Source organism: Callorhinus ursinus, unplaced genomic scaffold (genome assembly GCF_003265705.2).
Source record: "Callorhinus ursinus isolate GAN/ISIS: 27379988/994484 unplaced genomic scaffold, GSC_fseal_2.0 scaffold117, whole genome shotgun sequence".
Lineage (NCBI taxonomy): Eukaryota > Metazoa > Chordata > Mammalia > Carnivora > Otariidae > Callorhinus > Callorhinus ursinus.
This window is the reverse complement of record NW_027397179.1, coordinates 4,277-20,893: the sequence shown is the minus strand read 5'-3', so window position 1 is coordinate 20,893 and position 16,617 is coordinate 4,277. Positions and strand designations below refer to the sequence as shown.

The 16,617-nt window shown below is 53.5% G+C and overlaps 3 protein-coding genes across 10 annotated transcripts in view; all 3 read right to left on the bottom strand.

Annotated features, from left to right (window-relative positions):
• The window catches only part of CABIN1 (calcineurin binding protein 1), a 151,476-nt gene extending 150,499 nt beyond the window's left edge, over positions 1-977 (bottom strand). For 3 of the 6 annotated variants that reach the window (XM_025857272.1, XM_025857276.1, XM_073889746.1), the window contains exon 1: positions 912-977. The gene's annotated coding sequence lies outside the window, so the exon portion shown is untranslated. Of the gene's footprint in view, positions 1-503; positions 763-911 lie in introns of those variants that run through there. The other 3 variants (XM_025857274.2, XM_025857275.2, XM_025857273.2) reach the window with 2 other exon arrangements.
• Positions 978-3,261: 2,284 nt separating this feature from the next.
• LOC112812546 (D-dopachrome decarboxylase) lies at positions 3,262-5,750 on the bottom strand. The gene is made up of 3 exons (XM_025857349.2): positions 5,570-5,750; positions 5,084-5,259; positions 3,262-3,511 (listed from the first exon to the last, which is right to left on the bottom strand). Exons 1-3 carry the CDS (start codon positions 5,675-5,677, stop codon positions 3,439-3,441), a joined length of 357 nt encoding a protein of 118 aa, XP_025713134.1. The 5' UTR covers positions 5,678-5,750; the 3' UTR covers positions 3,262-3,438.
• Positions 5,751-8,740: 2,990 nt separating this feature from the next.
• Positions 8,741-16,617, bottom strand: LOC112812534 (glutathione S-transferase theta-3-like). Of its 3 annotated transcripts, none has more exons than XM_025857338.2 (5): positions 16,371-16,617; positions 14,695-14,782; positions 12,721-12,871; positions 9,793-9,972; positions 8,741-9,480 (listed from the first exon to the last, which is right to left on the bottom strand). In XM_025857338.2, exons 1-5 carry the CDS (start codon positions 16,480-16,482, stop codon positions 9,286-9,288), a joined length of 726 nt encoding a protein of 241 aa, XP_025713123.1. In that variant the 5' UTR covers positions 16,483-16,617; the 3' UTR covers positions 8,741-9,285. The 3 variants fall into 3 exon arrangements, with proteins under 3 accessions (XP_025713123.1, XP_025713124.1, XP_073745853.1); XM_025857339.2 differs by having other exon boundaries at positions 8,745-9,480; positions 9,793-9,969; positions 16,371-16,616; XM_073889752.1 differs by lacking the exon at positions 16,371-16,617 and adding an exon at positions 16,076-16,180 and having other exon boundaries at positions 8,758-9,480.

The following is a 16,617-nucleotide window of genomic DNA, read 5'->3' as shown; positions in this document are numbered from 1 at the left end:
TAAAACATAAGTTTGCCGACCTCTAAAGGAGACCACTCAAAGGATATTTTAGTTCTAACCACAGTTATGAATCTCATAGAAGGAACTTTAGCTGCATGAAACCCTAAGTCCCACAGTTATGAACCACAGACCCATAGTAACCCAGGCCCCAAAGAGTTCAGTGGCTCCAAAATCACTTGTGCAGACACCTGAGCGTCAGTAGGCTCTACCTAACTGGGGTCCTCCTCCTCCTCCTCCTGGGAAGCAGTGCACTCAAGATTTTCAGTCTACGGGTGCCTGGCTGCCTCAGTCGGTAGAGCATGCAACGCTTCATCTCTGGGTTATAAGTTCAAGCCCCACATTGGGTGTAGAGACTGCTTAAGAATAAAATCTTAAAAAAAAAATTTTTTTTTTCAGTCTAGACTTGGGCTGACACAGTTAGTTGGCTGACTCTGGACAAGACCCTTCACCTCATCTGGGCCTCTGTTTCCACCCGTATAAATGGCGCTATTAACAGCACTCACCTAGCAGGGCTGCTGGGAAGGTGAACTAAAAGGACGTTAAGTGAAGTAAAGGGTTAGCACCGGGCTCAACACCCGGCAGACGCAGAATCAATGGTGGCTCCCGCTGCTGTCACCGAGAACTATTCCCGAGGCTGGAGCCCGTCCTAGGGACCCCAGGGTGACGGCAAGAGCCGTCAAGAGACCCGCGAGGAAGCCAAGAGCCCTGGCCTCGCCGCTCCCGCCCTCCAGCCTCGGTTTCCCCGAATGTGGCACTCAGGCTACCAGAGGCGCCCCCCTCCCCCGCGTCCGCACCGGCCGCGGCCCCGCGCCCACCGCCCCTCAAGCCCGCGCCTCTGCTCCCTTCCTTGGTTCAGCAGAGCCGCGCCCCCACCCGGGAGATGCCCCCAAACCAGCCACACTGGAACTTACCAGGCGTCTCCACGGCAACGGCCGGCCTGCCCCGACCCCCGCGCCGGCCGGCTGAGCGCCTGACAATAAGGCGCGCTCCCATTGGTTTCGGTACCGGCTCCGCTAGCCAATCAGCGAAGGCGCACGCGCCGCTCGCCCCACGGGGCGAGCTCTCGGGGACGCCGGGGACTGCGTGAAGCCGGGCGCGCGAGTGTAAACCCTCCCGGTCCCCGCATTTGGGCATTCGAACTATGGTGGGCTCCGAGCGCCGGCTTGAGGTTCCGACCTCTGTTCCCCCACCTCTTGTAATATTTGGGAAACGCAGAGTTTGGTGCCTGGCCCTGAGCAGTCGCTAAATGTTGGGCGGTGTTACTATTTGTTACAACCTGGGACAGGTGCTCTGAAGGCAATGGAAACTTGGGGAACACTTAGGGGGAATCAGGGTAGAAGGAGCGTTCTCCTTTATATACCCCGTGCCTCACCTCTTTCTGAAGAGGATTTGAAGCCCAAAAGGCACAGATACAATGAACTACTGAAACAAAGATAAAACAAAAATCACAAAAATTCAAGATCGGGTAAATGAACGGGCTGAGGAGGGAATGACAGAATTCCAAACCTGAAAAGAGGAGTCAGCATTGAAAGTTTTCCGGAAACGGCCTCGGCTTGAGAGGTTAAACCCTTGGGAGCTATGCCTTTTAGGGAAAGGTTTTACAAGTGGTGGTTGAAATTCATAGTTGCTTGCGTCCAGCAAAAATGATTTAACTAGGAATGGATACTATGGCTTTCTCTTTGGCCGTCCGTAAAGACGATAAAATCATGGTGAAGAACTCATAGCTTCAGTTCAGAACAAAGTTTTGTGATACCCAGGAGTTGCAAAAGTAACGGAGTCATGGGACGCCTGGGTGGCTCAGTCAGGTAAGCGTGTGCGTTCCGTTCAGGTCATGATCCCAGAGTCCTTCTCAGTGGGGACCCAGCTTCTCCCTCTGCCTGCTGCTCCCCCTGCTTGTGCCCTCTCTCAGTCCCCACCCCCCTTGAATGGATAACTAAAATCTTAAAAAAAAGAAAAAAAAAGAAAAAGATGGGAAGGGTAGTCCATGCAGCAGGGAGCTGTGTGGGAAGCTTTTGGAGGTGAGAAACAGGGCAGGCCATGCAGGATCCTCAGGCAGCATAGTAATACCAGGGGGCAAGGTTCAGGGCCACAGTGGGGATAATGTGGAGGGGGAGGGGACAGTCGCCCACAGCAAGCAGATGACATCACTCTCACTACAGTGGGGCTAAGACATTTAAGGTGGACCAGATAGGAGGCTGCTGCCTTATGTCCCCTCTAGGGTTAGGCCTGAACCCCTCCTTGGGCACTTCAACCATTCATTCAGATTCAATCCATGAACATTCCCTGAGCCCCTCTGGGAAGCAGGACACCCATGTTGGCAAAGGGAATGAGCGACGGAACATTTGGGACAGGGAGCCAAAGGGAAGAACTCCAAGTGCTAGGTTTTAATGAGAGTCCACAGTAGTGGTCAGGTACAAATACCACAAGCACAAGAACACGCCACTGGAAACTAACTTTACCATGTTGACAGCATAGGCTAAAAAAAAAAAAAAATCTCAATTTGGCATTTCACAGGTGTACTAAGACAAGAACGATGAGACTTTCAACTCTATAGGTAAACAGAGTGCTCACCAACGTGTCTAAGGGTCATGGCATGTAAACTCTGCATCGAGCATCTGGAAGGAAACTGAAAAGGACAACCTTTGGGCTCCCCCACCCTGCCCGTATATTCCCTGAAATGTGAAAGCGTGATATAGTATTTAGATGGCAATTGCATTCATTCCTTTTCTAGTGGCAGACATTGCATTTCCAGGCTTGCTATTCCAGAACACGGCTTTTACAAGGTGCACAGCTACAGAGGATTCTCAGCAAGACTCATGGGAGAAGATGGGAGTTTGGGAATGCCCAGGAGAGGTCCCTGAAGCCCAGGTGTTCTGCTCCCCTGCTGGGCACAGCATTCTATGGGCTGCATGGGCCAGCCCAAGCTGAGGACAGGAACATGTATCTGGTCAGCAAAATCTGCAGGAAGACACAGCCTGGGCCAGCTGCCAGCCCTATCAGCCAGCACACGGGCATGGAGAGGAGGACCTCCAGGCTGCACCCTCCACCCCTGGATTTGAGCAGCCTACATACAATACATGAGACAGTGGCCTGGAAGACAGGAAACATCCCACCTCTCAGGTTCCCTAAAGTTCCCACCTCATAAACCAACCCTGCTGCCCAGGGTGACCCAGAATGCCAGGGAGGGGTAAAGGGAGATAATGAAATCATGTTTGAAAAACAAAGGTCTCGGGGTGGGGTGGAAAAAAAAAAAAGAAAGACGAAGGTCTCTTCATTTATTTGACACGAGAATGGGGAAGAAGATGACTGTGAGGTCACGGGCACATCTGCATGAAGGAGTGCCAGAAGCTGGTATCCACGAGGCCCTTACTCTGCCAGGAGGCCTCTCTGGAAGGGGCAGACAGCGGACAGATGCATGCCCTGATGCCCATGTGCCAATCATAGGAAAGTCATGACTGTCCCTTTCTTGCCAATCTGCCAGGGCTCCAGGGGGGAAAAGCGGATAATTATCCTTCAAGAGAAAAAAAGAAAAAGAAAAAAAAAATGTTATCAGCTCCTTGGCTAATGCCTTATATTCCAACGCCTAGCTGGGCACTCCTACCATAGGCTCCCAGACCAGCCTGCCTTAACCTAGCAGGCATTTTGTATGCCTACCCCATCCCATTAATGATCTCCCACTGTGGGCCAGCCAGGGGCAGGATGGTGGCTGCCCCAGACAACACAGCAGCCTCTATGGTCACTGTATGCTCTGTGGACTCAGAGGGGCAGCCCTCCCACTTCCAAACTGCAGGTTCCCTGGGGGCATGTGCAGTGTCCCAGCCACCTTTGTTTTCTCAAAGCCTAGCTCAAAACCAGGCACAAGGTGACCGCCCCCCCCACCACTGATGTCTATGGAATGAACAAACATGCCCCTTTCACAGAAGTGATGGGAAGTCCCTGGTGAAGAGCAAGATACTTGGGGTAACCTGAAGGGTAGTAGGCGAAGGGTTGGTGTGACAGGTTTAGTTTCCCCATCTGTAAACCTCACAGGGATGGCATGTCTGCACAAAGTGGTGTGAACAGAGGGACAGAGCTTGCATGGATCAAATGGGATGATGCACATAAGGTATCTAGAGATAACCTGGCACGCGGTAAGTATTCACATGTTACATATTGTTCTTACAATTATTATCTCACCCCAACTTGAGGACCAGGTCTGAGCACTCCCAGGAATAACCATTCCTCACCAGTCTTCCTGGGCCAACAAAGGATCCATTCTAGAAGGTTCTTTCAAGCTGCTCATGCTCTTAGTTCCTCATAGGCATGGGCTTGGCTCAGGAATATTTTTCACCCAGAAAAAAACTAACTCTGACACCGAATCCCAGGTTGGGGGGCTGTTCAGGCTGGGCACTCCTGATGATCATTTGGGTGATCATTTAATACATTCCCCTCTGTTCACAGAAGAGAAGCGTACAAACCAGAGATGGTTCATTTCCAGGTTTGCCAGGCATCCCCCAGCTGTTCTGGACCCAGAACTCAGGTCTCCAGACATCCAAGCCAATGTTCTTTCCACTACTTCCTGAGCCTCCTGGGAGGCTGGGAGCTACCCGGGACCTAGTTGGCTACAGTCCCAAAGGTCACACAGCCTCAGGACATACCCAGAATTCCTCCCAACCAGCCTGGATAAGTTGTCCTAGAAAATTATTCTTGATTGTCTAAGATGTGAAGACTAAAGGCGGATGATAAATGGCCATAGCTTTGTCAGGTTAATAACGTTCTACCCTACCCAGTGCCAAGGCAGATACAGTGCACGGCCATCCCACAGGACTCTGGCAATTCCCCCAGGGAGCTGTTAAAGTAGTGCCTTCCCACAGCACAGATGTTAACAGGTTTGCAAGGCCGCGCCTTGCCCAAGTGTCAAGAGGACCATAGCAGAGTCAGGGAGTCATTCAATTCCGCTACCATTCTGAGGGTTGGACCCACCATCCGAGGGCCCAGGGCACTAGGCCTATCTGAGCAGGGCAAGGAATGCATTTTTCTCCCAACCTTAGAAGGAGCTCTGGTATGGGATCACTGCCCCCACCCCCTCCCTGCCCCCACGCACCGATCCTGGCCCAGGTTCAGCTCCTTGGTGAGAAACTCGAAGAATCGGGCGCTGTGGCCACGGTTGTCCTCGGCTGTGCCTACCACACCGATGGAGGAGATGAGGAGTTGCGCGCAGGGCTCCGTGGAGCCGTTCACCGCCATGGCCAGACCTGGTCGCACCGTTACGTTCACGCGCTGCGGGGAACACGAAAGTTTCACCTGAAGCCGGTGCAGGCCGAGTTCGCGCTGAGGACCCGGGAGGACGAGGGCCGACAAGCGCCGGCCCCTGGGGTCAGGGCTAGAGGCTCAGGACGGGGTCCTTGGCGGTCACGTCGGTGTCAGGGCCAAGGAAGGAAGCACGGAGCAGACATGAGGGGTGGGGAGAGTGGGAGGCCAGGGCCTGGCGGGCGGGGACCCCTGCGACGAAGAGCCCGGGTCGCGGTGCGGACGCCAGGGCGCGGACAGAGCCCGACCCCCGGCGGGGTGCTCCCCGGCCCACGCTCACGTCCTCAGGTTTGCTCAGGATGGCTGCAGTGGCCGCGCAGAGCCGCTTCTCCAGTCCTGCGGGCACACGGCCGGCGGGCAAGTTCGTGTCCAGCTCGACGAACGGCATGTCTGGCCAGAAGGAACCGCAGGGCCACAGCAGCAGAGAAAGAACGCACCGGGTGCGGGTCGCTGTTCCCAAGGGTCGCGGACTAGGCAGCAGGGGCGGGGCGCCACGGAAACCAGGCTCCTTATTGGCTGGGCAGGGAACAGCGCCCCCGGATTGGCTGCATAGTCTACACCACCCCTCCTCTGCGGGCGCTGATTTCCGGAAGTCCTAAGGCCGGACGGGGAGAGGGGGAAGAGTGAGGTGTATGACTGTCTCCCAAGCCGACTGGCTGGGCCACGGCCCGGCCCACAGTGTCCCGGCCTCTACCGGCTCCCGACACGCCGGCCGGGGGTTTTCTGGCTTCCTGGGCTGCTGGGTGGTGCAGTCCTCTGCTTCCTAGCCCATATTTAGATTGTTAACCCTGAAAATAAAATAGCCAGTTATTTTACCAGTAAAAATTGGGTTCTTCGAGGATAGCAGAGAATTGCAATTTGGGACACGCAGCCTAAGACAAAACCACAGCCAAGTCCAACCAACAAAGAAGAGAAACGTTTTTTAACGGAGGAGGAGGAGTTGGGACTGTTACAAACAAAAAGTCCGCGGGAATAAGCTGAAAGAGTGTGGTCGCGTTTCAGTGGCTGAGTTGTGACAGTATCGCACTGGCTGGACGGGGCAGGGGGGTTGGGGGTATCTTTCTTTCCTCTGCTGGTAGTATATAGTCTTCTTTCCCTTGGGAATGCAAGGTAGGGTTCTTCCTGTTGGGGTTGCAAAGAGCTGCAAGGAGTAGTAGGTGTGAGAGTTCCCCCTTCTGGCCTCCCGACTTTATTGTAAATGAGGTTTTCTTTATTCCGTTTCACAAAATGGGGGTTTGAACACACCCAAAACATACACACCTGTAGGGGCCTTTCCCGGGCTCCATCCTAAATAATATTGTTGTTTTTTTTTACTGTGTTGCTACCATTTCCAAGTAAGGTGACTTCTCGTTATATGTAGGGATCTACACTTCTCTTTTTTTTTAGATTTTATTTATTTATTTGAGAGAGAGAGAATGAGAGATAGAGAGCACGAGAGGGAAGAGGGTCAGAGGGAGAAGCAGACTCCCTGCTGAGCAGGGAGCCGGATGTGGGACTCGATCCCGGGACTCCAGGATCATGACCTGAGCCAAAGGCAGTCGCTTAACCAACTGAGCCACCCAGGCACCCAGGAATCTACGCTTCTCTTGACCAGGAGCCAGGTGACACTTGTGAGTTCAGGTGGGGCTGGGCAGAGAACCTCTGGCTCACTGCATCCCTACCTGGCCCTGAAAGACATCTGCCTTTGTGGCCTCTTGCAACTGCGGCAACCTTGTCTCATAGTGAAGTACTGTCCATCAAGGGATGAAAGTCAGATCCTAGTCGAATTACCAGCCATGTTTACAGTACCCTATATTTTTATGGTCAAAACAAAATGTGTCACTCAAAACATGGAAATCTGGGGGTAGCTGGATGGCTCAGTCAGTTAAGTGTCTGCCTTTGGCTCAGGTCATGATCCCAGGGTCCTGGGATCTAGCCTGGTATCAGGCTTCCTTAGGGAGTCTGCTTCTCCCTCTGCCTCTGCCTCTGCCTCTGCCCTTCCCCCCCCCCCCCCCCCCCCCCCCTTGTGAGCTCTCTCTCTCTCTCTCTCTCTCTCTCTCTCGGAAATAAATATTTTTTAAAAACATGGAAATCCTGTTGATATGGCTAAACATGGCACTCTCATCAGTGTTGCAAACTTGTTTGACTTGTAAATGAAAATGCAACTGAAATTCTGTGGGTGTATATGAATAATTTCAATTACACTTCTAAAGTCCTATATGAGTGTGCACATTAGAGGAGCCTTGGGGCGCCTGGCTGGCTCAGCCGGGACAGCATGCGACTCTTGATCTCAGGGTTGCAGGTTCAAGCCCCATGTTGGGTGTAGAGATCACTTAAAAATAAAATCTTAAAAGAGAAGGCAGGCAGTCTGAGAGGCTCTCTGTTCATGACCCTGTCCCATTAGCAGTTTATTGGATGACTAAGATATCAGAGGATCTAGGACACAAGACAGGTAGATTCTAACAGTCTTGAGGAGAAAGGACGGGGACAGGTGGCAAGTCTGGGACCCAGGATGGGGCACAGATAAGACAGTGGCCAGGTTCTGAGTAGGCTTGGGAGAGCAAGGCCTCTCAGTGATGGGGTTTTGGAATATAGGTGAGGTTCAGTGGGGTGGTGTCGGGAGCACGCAACTAAGAAAGAATTCTTGAGAGGTCTTTGGTGCAAAATGATGGTTTATCAAAGCACGGGGACAGGCCCCATTGGGCAAAGAGCTGCAACACTGGGGTTGTTAGGGGTGGCTGATTATATACCATGGGGTTGGGGGAGGTCAGGAAAAAGGTTTCAAGAGAACTTTCATATGCTAAGGAGGACCTACAAGATAGCGGAGGCCTTGCCATTGTCAAGTTAAGGTTGTTTTTCCCCTCTAGCAAGGCATTAACATTAAGACAGTTGGGAACTTTCTGGAGGAACATTACATTCTGCCCACTTCAAGTACCTGTCGATGGGCTGCAGGTTATAAGGATATTCAATTGTATTTGCATTCCCTTCCGGAAGCTATTGCTGAGGCTTTTGTAAGTAAACTGAGGGAGACTCGGGTCTTGCAAGATTGTGGTCTCCAGTTAACTATTTGTTTTTCCTTTTGGGCATTCAGGAGTGCCTGAGGAATGTCACATATATCCCATGGGGGGCGGGGATATGGGGTGTCAGCTTCTGCTTTGTCCTCAGCTTGCCTTCTGTTCCCTCAGCAGCAGCAGCACCCAGAGTGCCAGGAACTAACATGGGACTTCCCTCCCTGCAAGGAGCTTCAGAAACCAGCCCTGCACCCAACCCACCTGTGGGAGACAGCATCACCCCAGAGGGAGGACAGAGACCTAAGAGAACAAGGCCATGCCTGATTCAGACATCTCTTCACCAGCGTGACCCCCATCTATGACATGTGCTCAGTTGAGGGGGTGTTGAACCAGCTTTGTTCCAGGGTTGAGGGGAGGGAGGCACTGGGGCTAAGGAGTCTGGGGGGTGGGGGGGGTGTCACCTGACTTGGCCTGGAGCTGAGGAAGTCAGGGAAGCCTCCCTGGAGAAGTGAATGGTGACAAATGCCTAAAGACCAGAAGGGGCACCGGGCAAAGGTGAAGACAGGCCCTATTAGCAATGAAAACAGCCTAAGCCAAGGCCAGGAGGTAGAGGTGGGAGCTGGGAGAAGGGGTCTAAAAATGATGGGCTACCGTGTGCAACTAGAAGGGAGTGCCCTGGAGGGGTGGGCAAGGCCTTGAATGCAAAGTTCAGTGATTCATACTTTAGCCCCAGAGCAGTTCAGCACCATGGAAAGTTTCAAACACAGGAGAGCCGGGGTCAAATATGTGTTTACTAAGCTCTTTCCAGGGGTGACACGAAGTCAGAGTGGAAGGGGCGGGAGTGGAGTGTGGAAACAGACGGAAGAAGGAACGAAGACCTGATGCTTGGAGGGAACCAGGGACCAGAGACTGGAGAGTGTGTCTTGCTCACAGCCTGGGAGGGACAACTCCACCTCTTCATTCTAACAACAGGGTCTCCATCATCTCTGCAAGCCTGGCCTTCCACTCACTGCAATAAACACTGCACGGAGGGCTTCAGCTTCTCCTTTATGGCCGGGTCAGCTGGAGGCAAATCCTCGACCTTCATGACAGCTGCATGTGCCTCCTGAAAGAGATCCTTCCCCACCTCGGCCTCCACACGTTGGCGCCATGCAGCCAGCTTGGGTCGGCTTTTGAAGACTTGGCAGCCAGCACTGACAGGCTATGGGGAGAGGAAGCCAAGTGGAGGGGGTAGGCATGGTCAAGCACAAGCCAGGATGACCTGGTTGAGTAATTCCCCAGGATGGATTTTCCTTCCTTGGCCACAACATGTAATAAGCTGGATGTTCTCTGGGAGACACTGGGAAGCTTCTCAGTATTGCTGCAGGATAGGGTCTGAAGCCCCATTTTACAGATGAGAACACTGAGGCTCAGAGAGGGGAGTGACTTGCCCAGGGTCCCACAACCAGGAAGGGCAGCATTGGCTCCCTCCCAGGACACCCCACTGCCCAGTGGACCACCCCATGGCACTCACATGCATCAGCTCTGTGATGGCCACCAAGTCAGCCACTGAGATGTGAGGTCCAGCAACGAAGTCCTGGTCCTTTAGGAACTTGTCCTCAAGCAGCTGTAGGCACCTGTCCAGCTCAGCCAAGGTAGATGCCAATGTCTCAGGGGGCACCTGTTCACCCAGGAACACTGGGAACATCATCTGCTGGATGGGCAGGCAGAGAGAGGGCTTAGGGTCTGCTCAAAGCCTAGCCTAGTTCCTGCTCTCATCCAATCTACCACCAGGCCTTCAAATTTCTCCTCACTCTGACCCACTCCTTCCACCCACGGCCAACACCAGCCCAGGCGTCATCTTCTACTCCAACATGGACAGCCTCCACTCTCCCTAGGTCCTCATGCAAGGCAGCCAGTGGGGGGAACTTCTGGAATCCCAGTCTGCCCATAACACCCCCTGCATAAAGCCTTCCATGGCTCTCCACTACCCTCACCATGAAGGCCTCAACCCAAGGCCCCTCCTCAGTGCAGCAGTCACCCTCTCCCCCCCCCCCCCCTCCTCCTCCACCCCAGACTTCTCAAATGGGATGATGCATGTGAATCCCTCTGGGATCTGGTTAAAGTGCACATTCCTCCTAATCTGAATGCCCGGGTGGTGCCTGAGACTCTGCATTTCTTTCTTTCTTTTTTTTTTGAGATTTTATTTATTTGAGAGAGAGAGAGACAGAGCAAGAGAGGGAACACAAGCAGGGGGAGTGGGAGAGGGAGAAGCTGGCTTCCTGCGGAGCAGGGAGCCCGATGCAGGGCTTGATCCCAGGACCCTGGGATCATGACCCAAGCCAAAGGCAGACGCTTAACAACTGAGCCACTCAGGTGCCCCAAGACTCTGCATTTCTAAGTTCCCAGGTGGGGGGCGCCTGGGTGGCTCAGTTGGTTAAGCAACTGCCTTCGGCTCAGGTCATGATCCTGGAGTCCCGGGATCGAGTCCCGCATCGGGCTCCCCGCTCAGCGGGGAGTCTGCTTCTCCCTCTGACCCTCCACCCTCTCATGCTCTCTATCATTCTCTCTCTCTCTCTCAATAAATAAATTAAAAAAAAAAATCTTTAAAAAAAAAAAAAAATAAGTTCCCAGGTGGTCTGATTCTCCTGGTCCCTGGACCACAGTTTGAGTACCTAAGGTCTATACTCACTCTGTTTGACTTCTCTCCATTCTGCCTTCAAACCCACCAGGTTCCTGCTCCTACCAGCTTGAAGGGGTTCCTCTTCTAGCCCCGAGAGGCTTGAGGAAGACACTTCTAAGGTTATAGAAACCTGCACTTTGCTCAAGGGCCCTTCAGAACAGTGGTACTCTATCTGCAGCAGAGTATGAGCATACCCTTCTCATGCTCCCTCCCATGAACAGGGCACCCACTGTGTGCCAAGCCCTTTGTAAGTACCTTACAAATAACAATTCAGAGCACACATCTCAAAAACATCCGTACATTTGATGGGTAAAAATGGTATGGGTGTGCTGTTTTAGTGTGCATTTACTTGATTCTTACTTAGGTTAAATGTATTTTCATCCACTTAATGACCATTTCTCTCTGTTCTTCAAGTAAATCTCCACTGGTTTCCTGTGCCCATTTTTCTCCTGTGCCTTTGTTTGAGGGCTTTCTGAGAGCATCTTAAATACTAAGAATGTTACTTCTTTCAGGGGCAGCTGGATGGCTCAGTTAAGCATCCAACTCTTGATTTGGGCTCAGGTGATGATCTCAGGGTGGTAAGATGGAGCCCAGTCGGTCAGGCTCCACGCTCAGTAGGGAGTCTACATGAGATTCTCTCCCACTGCCCCTCCCTGCACCCAGTTCATGGGTGGGTGCGTGTGCATGCTCATGCGTGCTCTCTCTCTCTCTCTCTCTCAAATAAATGAATCTTTAAAAAAAAATGTTATTCTTTTTTTTTTTTAAAGATTTTATTTATTTATTTGAGAGAGAGAGCACACAGAGGGATGGGAAGAGGGAGAAGCAGACTCCCCGCTAAGTAGAGAGCCCAGTGCAGGGCTCGATCCCAGGACCCTGAGATCATGACCTGAGCCAAAGGCAGATGCCTAACTGACTGAGCCACCCAGGTACCCCTTTCTTTTTTTTTTTTTTTTAAGATTTTATTTATTTATTTTAGAGAGAGCAAAAGCAGGGGGAGGAGTAGAGGGAGAGGGAGAAGCAGACTCCATGCTCAGTGCAAAGCCTGACCCAGGGCTTGATCCCAAGACCCTGAGATCATGACCTAAGCTGAAATCAAGAGTCTGATGCTTAACTAACTGAGCCACCCAGGCGCGCAAAATTTACTTCTAACAAATCTTTGCCAGTTTTTTGCTTGTTTTAAGTTTAATCCTTTCCTCCTTACACAAAATGTCATTGTATGTGTAAAATCTATTAGGCTTTTCTTTAAGTCTTTCAGTGTTTTTAGGCTTAGAAATCCTTGAATACCCAGAAATCAGATCAACTTTATTGAAATGATGCCTCATTTCTTCCTAGTTTGAGATTTTTCTGATTCCCAGCAGCTCAGGAATCAGGGCACACTGGGGGAAGTCACTCCCTGGCTCTGCCCTGGCTTCCCCTCTGGGAAACAAGTTGGTTGGACTAGAGTCTCTGGCATTCTAGAATTTGGTGTTCTAAGGCCTCAGGTCTGAGCGGAATTTTTTTTTTCAAGATTTTATTTATTTATTTGAGATAGAGAAAGTGAGCGAGAGAGTGAGAGAGCACAAGCGGGGGGAGTGGCAGGCAGAGGCAGAGAGAGAAGCAGACTCCCCGCGGAGCAGGGAGCCCGACATGGGCCTCAATCCCAGGACTCCGGGATCAGGACCTGAGCCGAAGGCAGACGCTTAACCGGATGAGCCACCCAGGCGCCTGAACAGAATTTTTTAAACCGGAAGCACTGTCCCTTGAGCATCCTCGAAGGGTCCCCGTCCTGCCATAGCTCACCTTCTGCCACATGGCTCGAGTGCAGCTACTCCGCAGGGCTGTGTGCTGCCAGGCTAGGTACTCGTCCACACGGGCACGGGCCTGCAGGTCCTGGGGGTACCAGTGGTCGGGGACCTCATACTTGCGACTCAGATACAACAGGATGGCCACACTGGGGGACACGGAGGGGGTGAGGAACATGTACTAGTCACTTTTCAGCCACTCCACAGGGGCTAGGCCCCAGGTGGGGGCTGGCCCCCACTACTCACATTTCCCCAACTCCTATGGGTGGAGCATTACACTATCTCTGCACCATGATGCAGAGTAGGAATGTGAGGCTCAGAGAGGTTAGGGGACTGCCTAGGGTCACACAGCTCTACACTGGGTCATCCTATCATCTGAACTAAGGGCACCGAGTGAAAAACAAAATGTCTTGGGATTTCAGAAGGAGGGTGATGGGTACTCAGAGAAAGCTTCCAGGAGGAAGGGGGGCCCAACATGGTTCCTGAAAGACAACAGCAACTCAGCACTCCCCACCATATCCCGTGCATGGTCACGACAGGAGCAAGGCCAGCTGTCCCTTCACACTCCCTGGGGCTGGGACAAAGCCTCCCAGGTGATGGGTCACTGCTTCCCACCCTGTCCCACTCTCCTCTCTACCTGCCCAAAGCCTCCAGCCTCCTCCCCCAGGAAGCCCTCTCTGACCTCCTCCCCTCCCCTCTCCCTCCACCATGTCTGGCCTGTGCATCATGTCTGGCCAGAGCACCATGCCTGCATGGATGTTGGACTGTCCAACGACCAGAGGTTCTGAAGCCAAATGGAACGTGAATCTGGCTCTACCGCAGAGGTACTATGTGCCCTCAGTAAAGGATATCACTATTCAGTCACCAACCTGGAGGCTGGCCTGGGTTCTCATCTCTCCCACCTACCTCCATCTCTTCAGCACACTCTTGGGCTTGACCTTCAAGGGCAGTCAGAACTGACCACGACGTCCCCCCGTACCACCACCTTGATCTGAGGTCCCAGCACCTCTCTCCTGGATTAGCATAGTGCCTTCTCACCCCAGCCAGAGGGATCTTTTAAAACCTAAGTTGGATCTTAGCTCTCCTCTGCTTAAACTCCTGCAATGGCCCCATCTTACCTACAGTAAAAGCCAAAGTCTTCCTGGCCCCACATGCTCCCCTCCGACCTCATCCCCTGCTTACTGCCCCTCCCTCACCCCAGCCATGCTGGATGTCTTGCCTCTTCAACCTGTCCCCCAGGCATTGTCCCACTTCATAGCCTTTGGCTTTGCTGTTCCCTCCAGCCAGAACACTCTTCCCAAATACCTTGCTCCTCTGCTCCTGTAAGTCTCTGCACAGATGCCTCCTCCTCAAGGGGCCCTTCACTCAACATCCTACTCAAAATTGCACAGCCCCCCACTCTTAACCTATTTATTTTCTCCATGGGTTACACCTTACAGAGATTAGCAGTCCTCCCTTCTAGAATATGAGCTCCAGGAGGCCAAGGGCTTAGAATTGTTCATTGCTTTGGCACCACAGCAATGGTTCTTGGCCCTGGTGGGTGCTCAGCAAGTAGCCACTGAAGCTCTCTGGGTGCTCTCTTGACTCCCAGGGCAATAGTACTTGCCCCCAAAATTTCTAGAAGTGGTAGGGTACAGCTACTCCTCAAAATTTAGCTCTCTGCTCTCCTTCCATCTGGGGGCTGGGTTGGCAGAGAGGAGGCCTGGAAAGAGGCTGGGCCCTGTGACATTGGGCAAGCCCCTCCTCTCTGGGCTTCAGTTTCCTCCTTTATACTATGGGCTGGAGGGGCGGGAGGGGCTGGAGGGGGGGATGCCATGACTTCAATAGCTCCTCCTAGCCCCAGGCTCCTCTGCCTGGTGGGGCTACCACAGGTGCTCAGGGCACACAAGCCGTGATCCAAGCCATCAGCAGTAGATACATGGATGGCTGACTGGTCTCACAAGGCCTGGGTAGCAGCCTGGGGACCTGATACCTCTCAGCCAAAGTGAAGTCCCCGTCCTTCAAGGCTGGCACCTTCTTCAGGGGATTCACCTGGGCAAAAGCATCACTGTGCTGCTGGCCTGTGGGAGAGAGCAGTGAGGCTGGTGAGGAGAACTCTGAGCCCCCCCCCCCCCGCCGAGAACTCTCCCCACCGCCACCCCAACATCCAGGCCCCAACTTTCTGAGGCCCCTATCCAGGTGGGCAACAGGAAAGAGACCACTCTACAGGCCACCAGATCACGGACCCTGACACCACCAGAGGCCGACCCTTCCTGCGTCCAGCCCCACTGGGAACCCGGGCCAAGCAGCATCTCAGCTTGGCCATGAAGGGAGGGTGAGTCCCTGAAGCTGCAAGTCACCCCCCACCCCCAGTCCCAGCCAATTCATCCATATGTCAGACACTCCAGTCTCCTCCTTGGGCTCTAGGCTTGCCCCTGAAATCCATCTTCCTAAGCTGGCCGGGTGCCCTGTCCATACCACACCTGCCCCCAGCCCTCAGTCCAGCCTCATTCTCTCCAGGAGCTCCCGCCCTCTTCAGTCACCCAGGCTCCAGCAGCTCAGCTCTTCTTTCTGTCCGGTGCCAAACTCTCAAAACTCCTTCCCCAATGGGGGTTCGCAGGTCTGTACACTTCTGCATTCCTTGAGCTGGGCCAGTGCTGGAGGGTACAATTACTGTGTGCGGAATCACACAGCCTCTGTGGAACCAGGCCCTGGCTGGCCATAGGCCCACCTGTGGTTCTCTTTGCCCTTCTCCTGGGTGAAGAGAATCAGCCCTACCCATTCTCCCTCCAGAAAATGCCTCTGTGCCCAGGCCCCAACCCAAGAAGGGCTGGAAAGGTGGAGCAAGGTGGCGGCATAGCACTTGGTGGCCCAAGCTGGGGGCACCAAAGACAGAAGGTGGGCAGGCTCAGACAAGAAGAGATCTCCCCCCTGGCCTGCCCAAGGGTAGGCCTGCTGTCCCAACTGTCCTGCGGTCCAATTACAGCCCTGCCCCTCCACTGGATCCTGTAAATGTGGAGGCGAGGTAGGTAGGCCTAGGTAGAAGTAAAGAGACCATTTCCAGGTGGAACCACCTTCTTCTGCAGGCAGCTGCAGACATTCAAGAGATGCAGGCTACTCCAATTCAGAAATGAGGAGGCAGTTTCATTGTTTTCTCCAAGCCCGGGGGCGGGGAGGTATTGGGGCATTCACTCCACTTCCCCACACCCCCCCTTCCCGCCCCCCAACCCACGCCCCCCACTGCTCCCTCTCTCAGCTCTGCTCCCTCTCAACCTGTATTTCTTTTTAAAGATTTTATTTATTTATTTGACAGAGAGAGACAGCGAGAGAGGGAACACAAGCAGGGGGCGTGGGAGAGGGAGAAGCAGGCTTACCGCGGAGCAGGGGGCCCAGCGCGGGGCTCGATCCCAGGACCCCGGTTCACGACCTGAGCCAAAGGCAGACGCTTAAGACTGAGCCTCCCAGGTGCCCCTCAACCTGTATTTTGAAAAACGTTTCGTATTCACTAGGCAAAGATCGGGGCTCTTGAAAAAGACACAACCGATAACCGATTACACAGTTTCCGTACTGGAGGGTGTCATCTCCAGTCGGTCCGCTGCGCCAGCGGGAGGGGGTCCGTCAGCACACAGGCGACCCCGACCGCAGGGCCTGCCTCCCTGCCAGGCCAACCTTTGAGCAGCTCCACCGAGCGCAGCTCGAAGGGGATGCCGTTCTTCTTGGCGAAGATGTAGACGGCGCGGGAGGGCTGGGACAGCAGGTCCAGGTAGAGCTCTAAGCCCATGGCGGAAGCAGCGGACCACCCCCGGGGCCGCGCCCAGGGTATAAGACCGGGAACAGAAACGGCCAGGCCACCGAGCCTATGAGCGCAATCCGGGGGAGAGGGGTTGGGGTGGGGGGTGGGGGGCGTCTGAGCCCC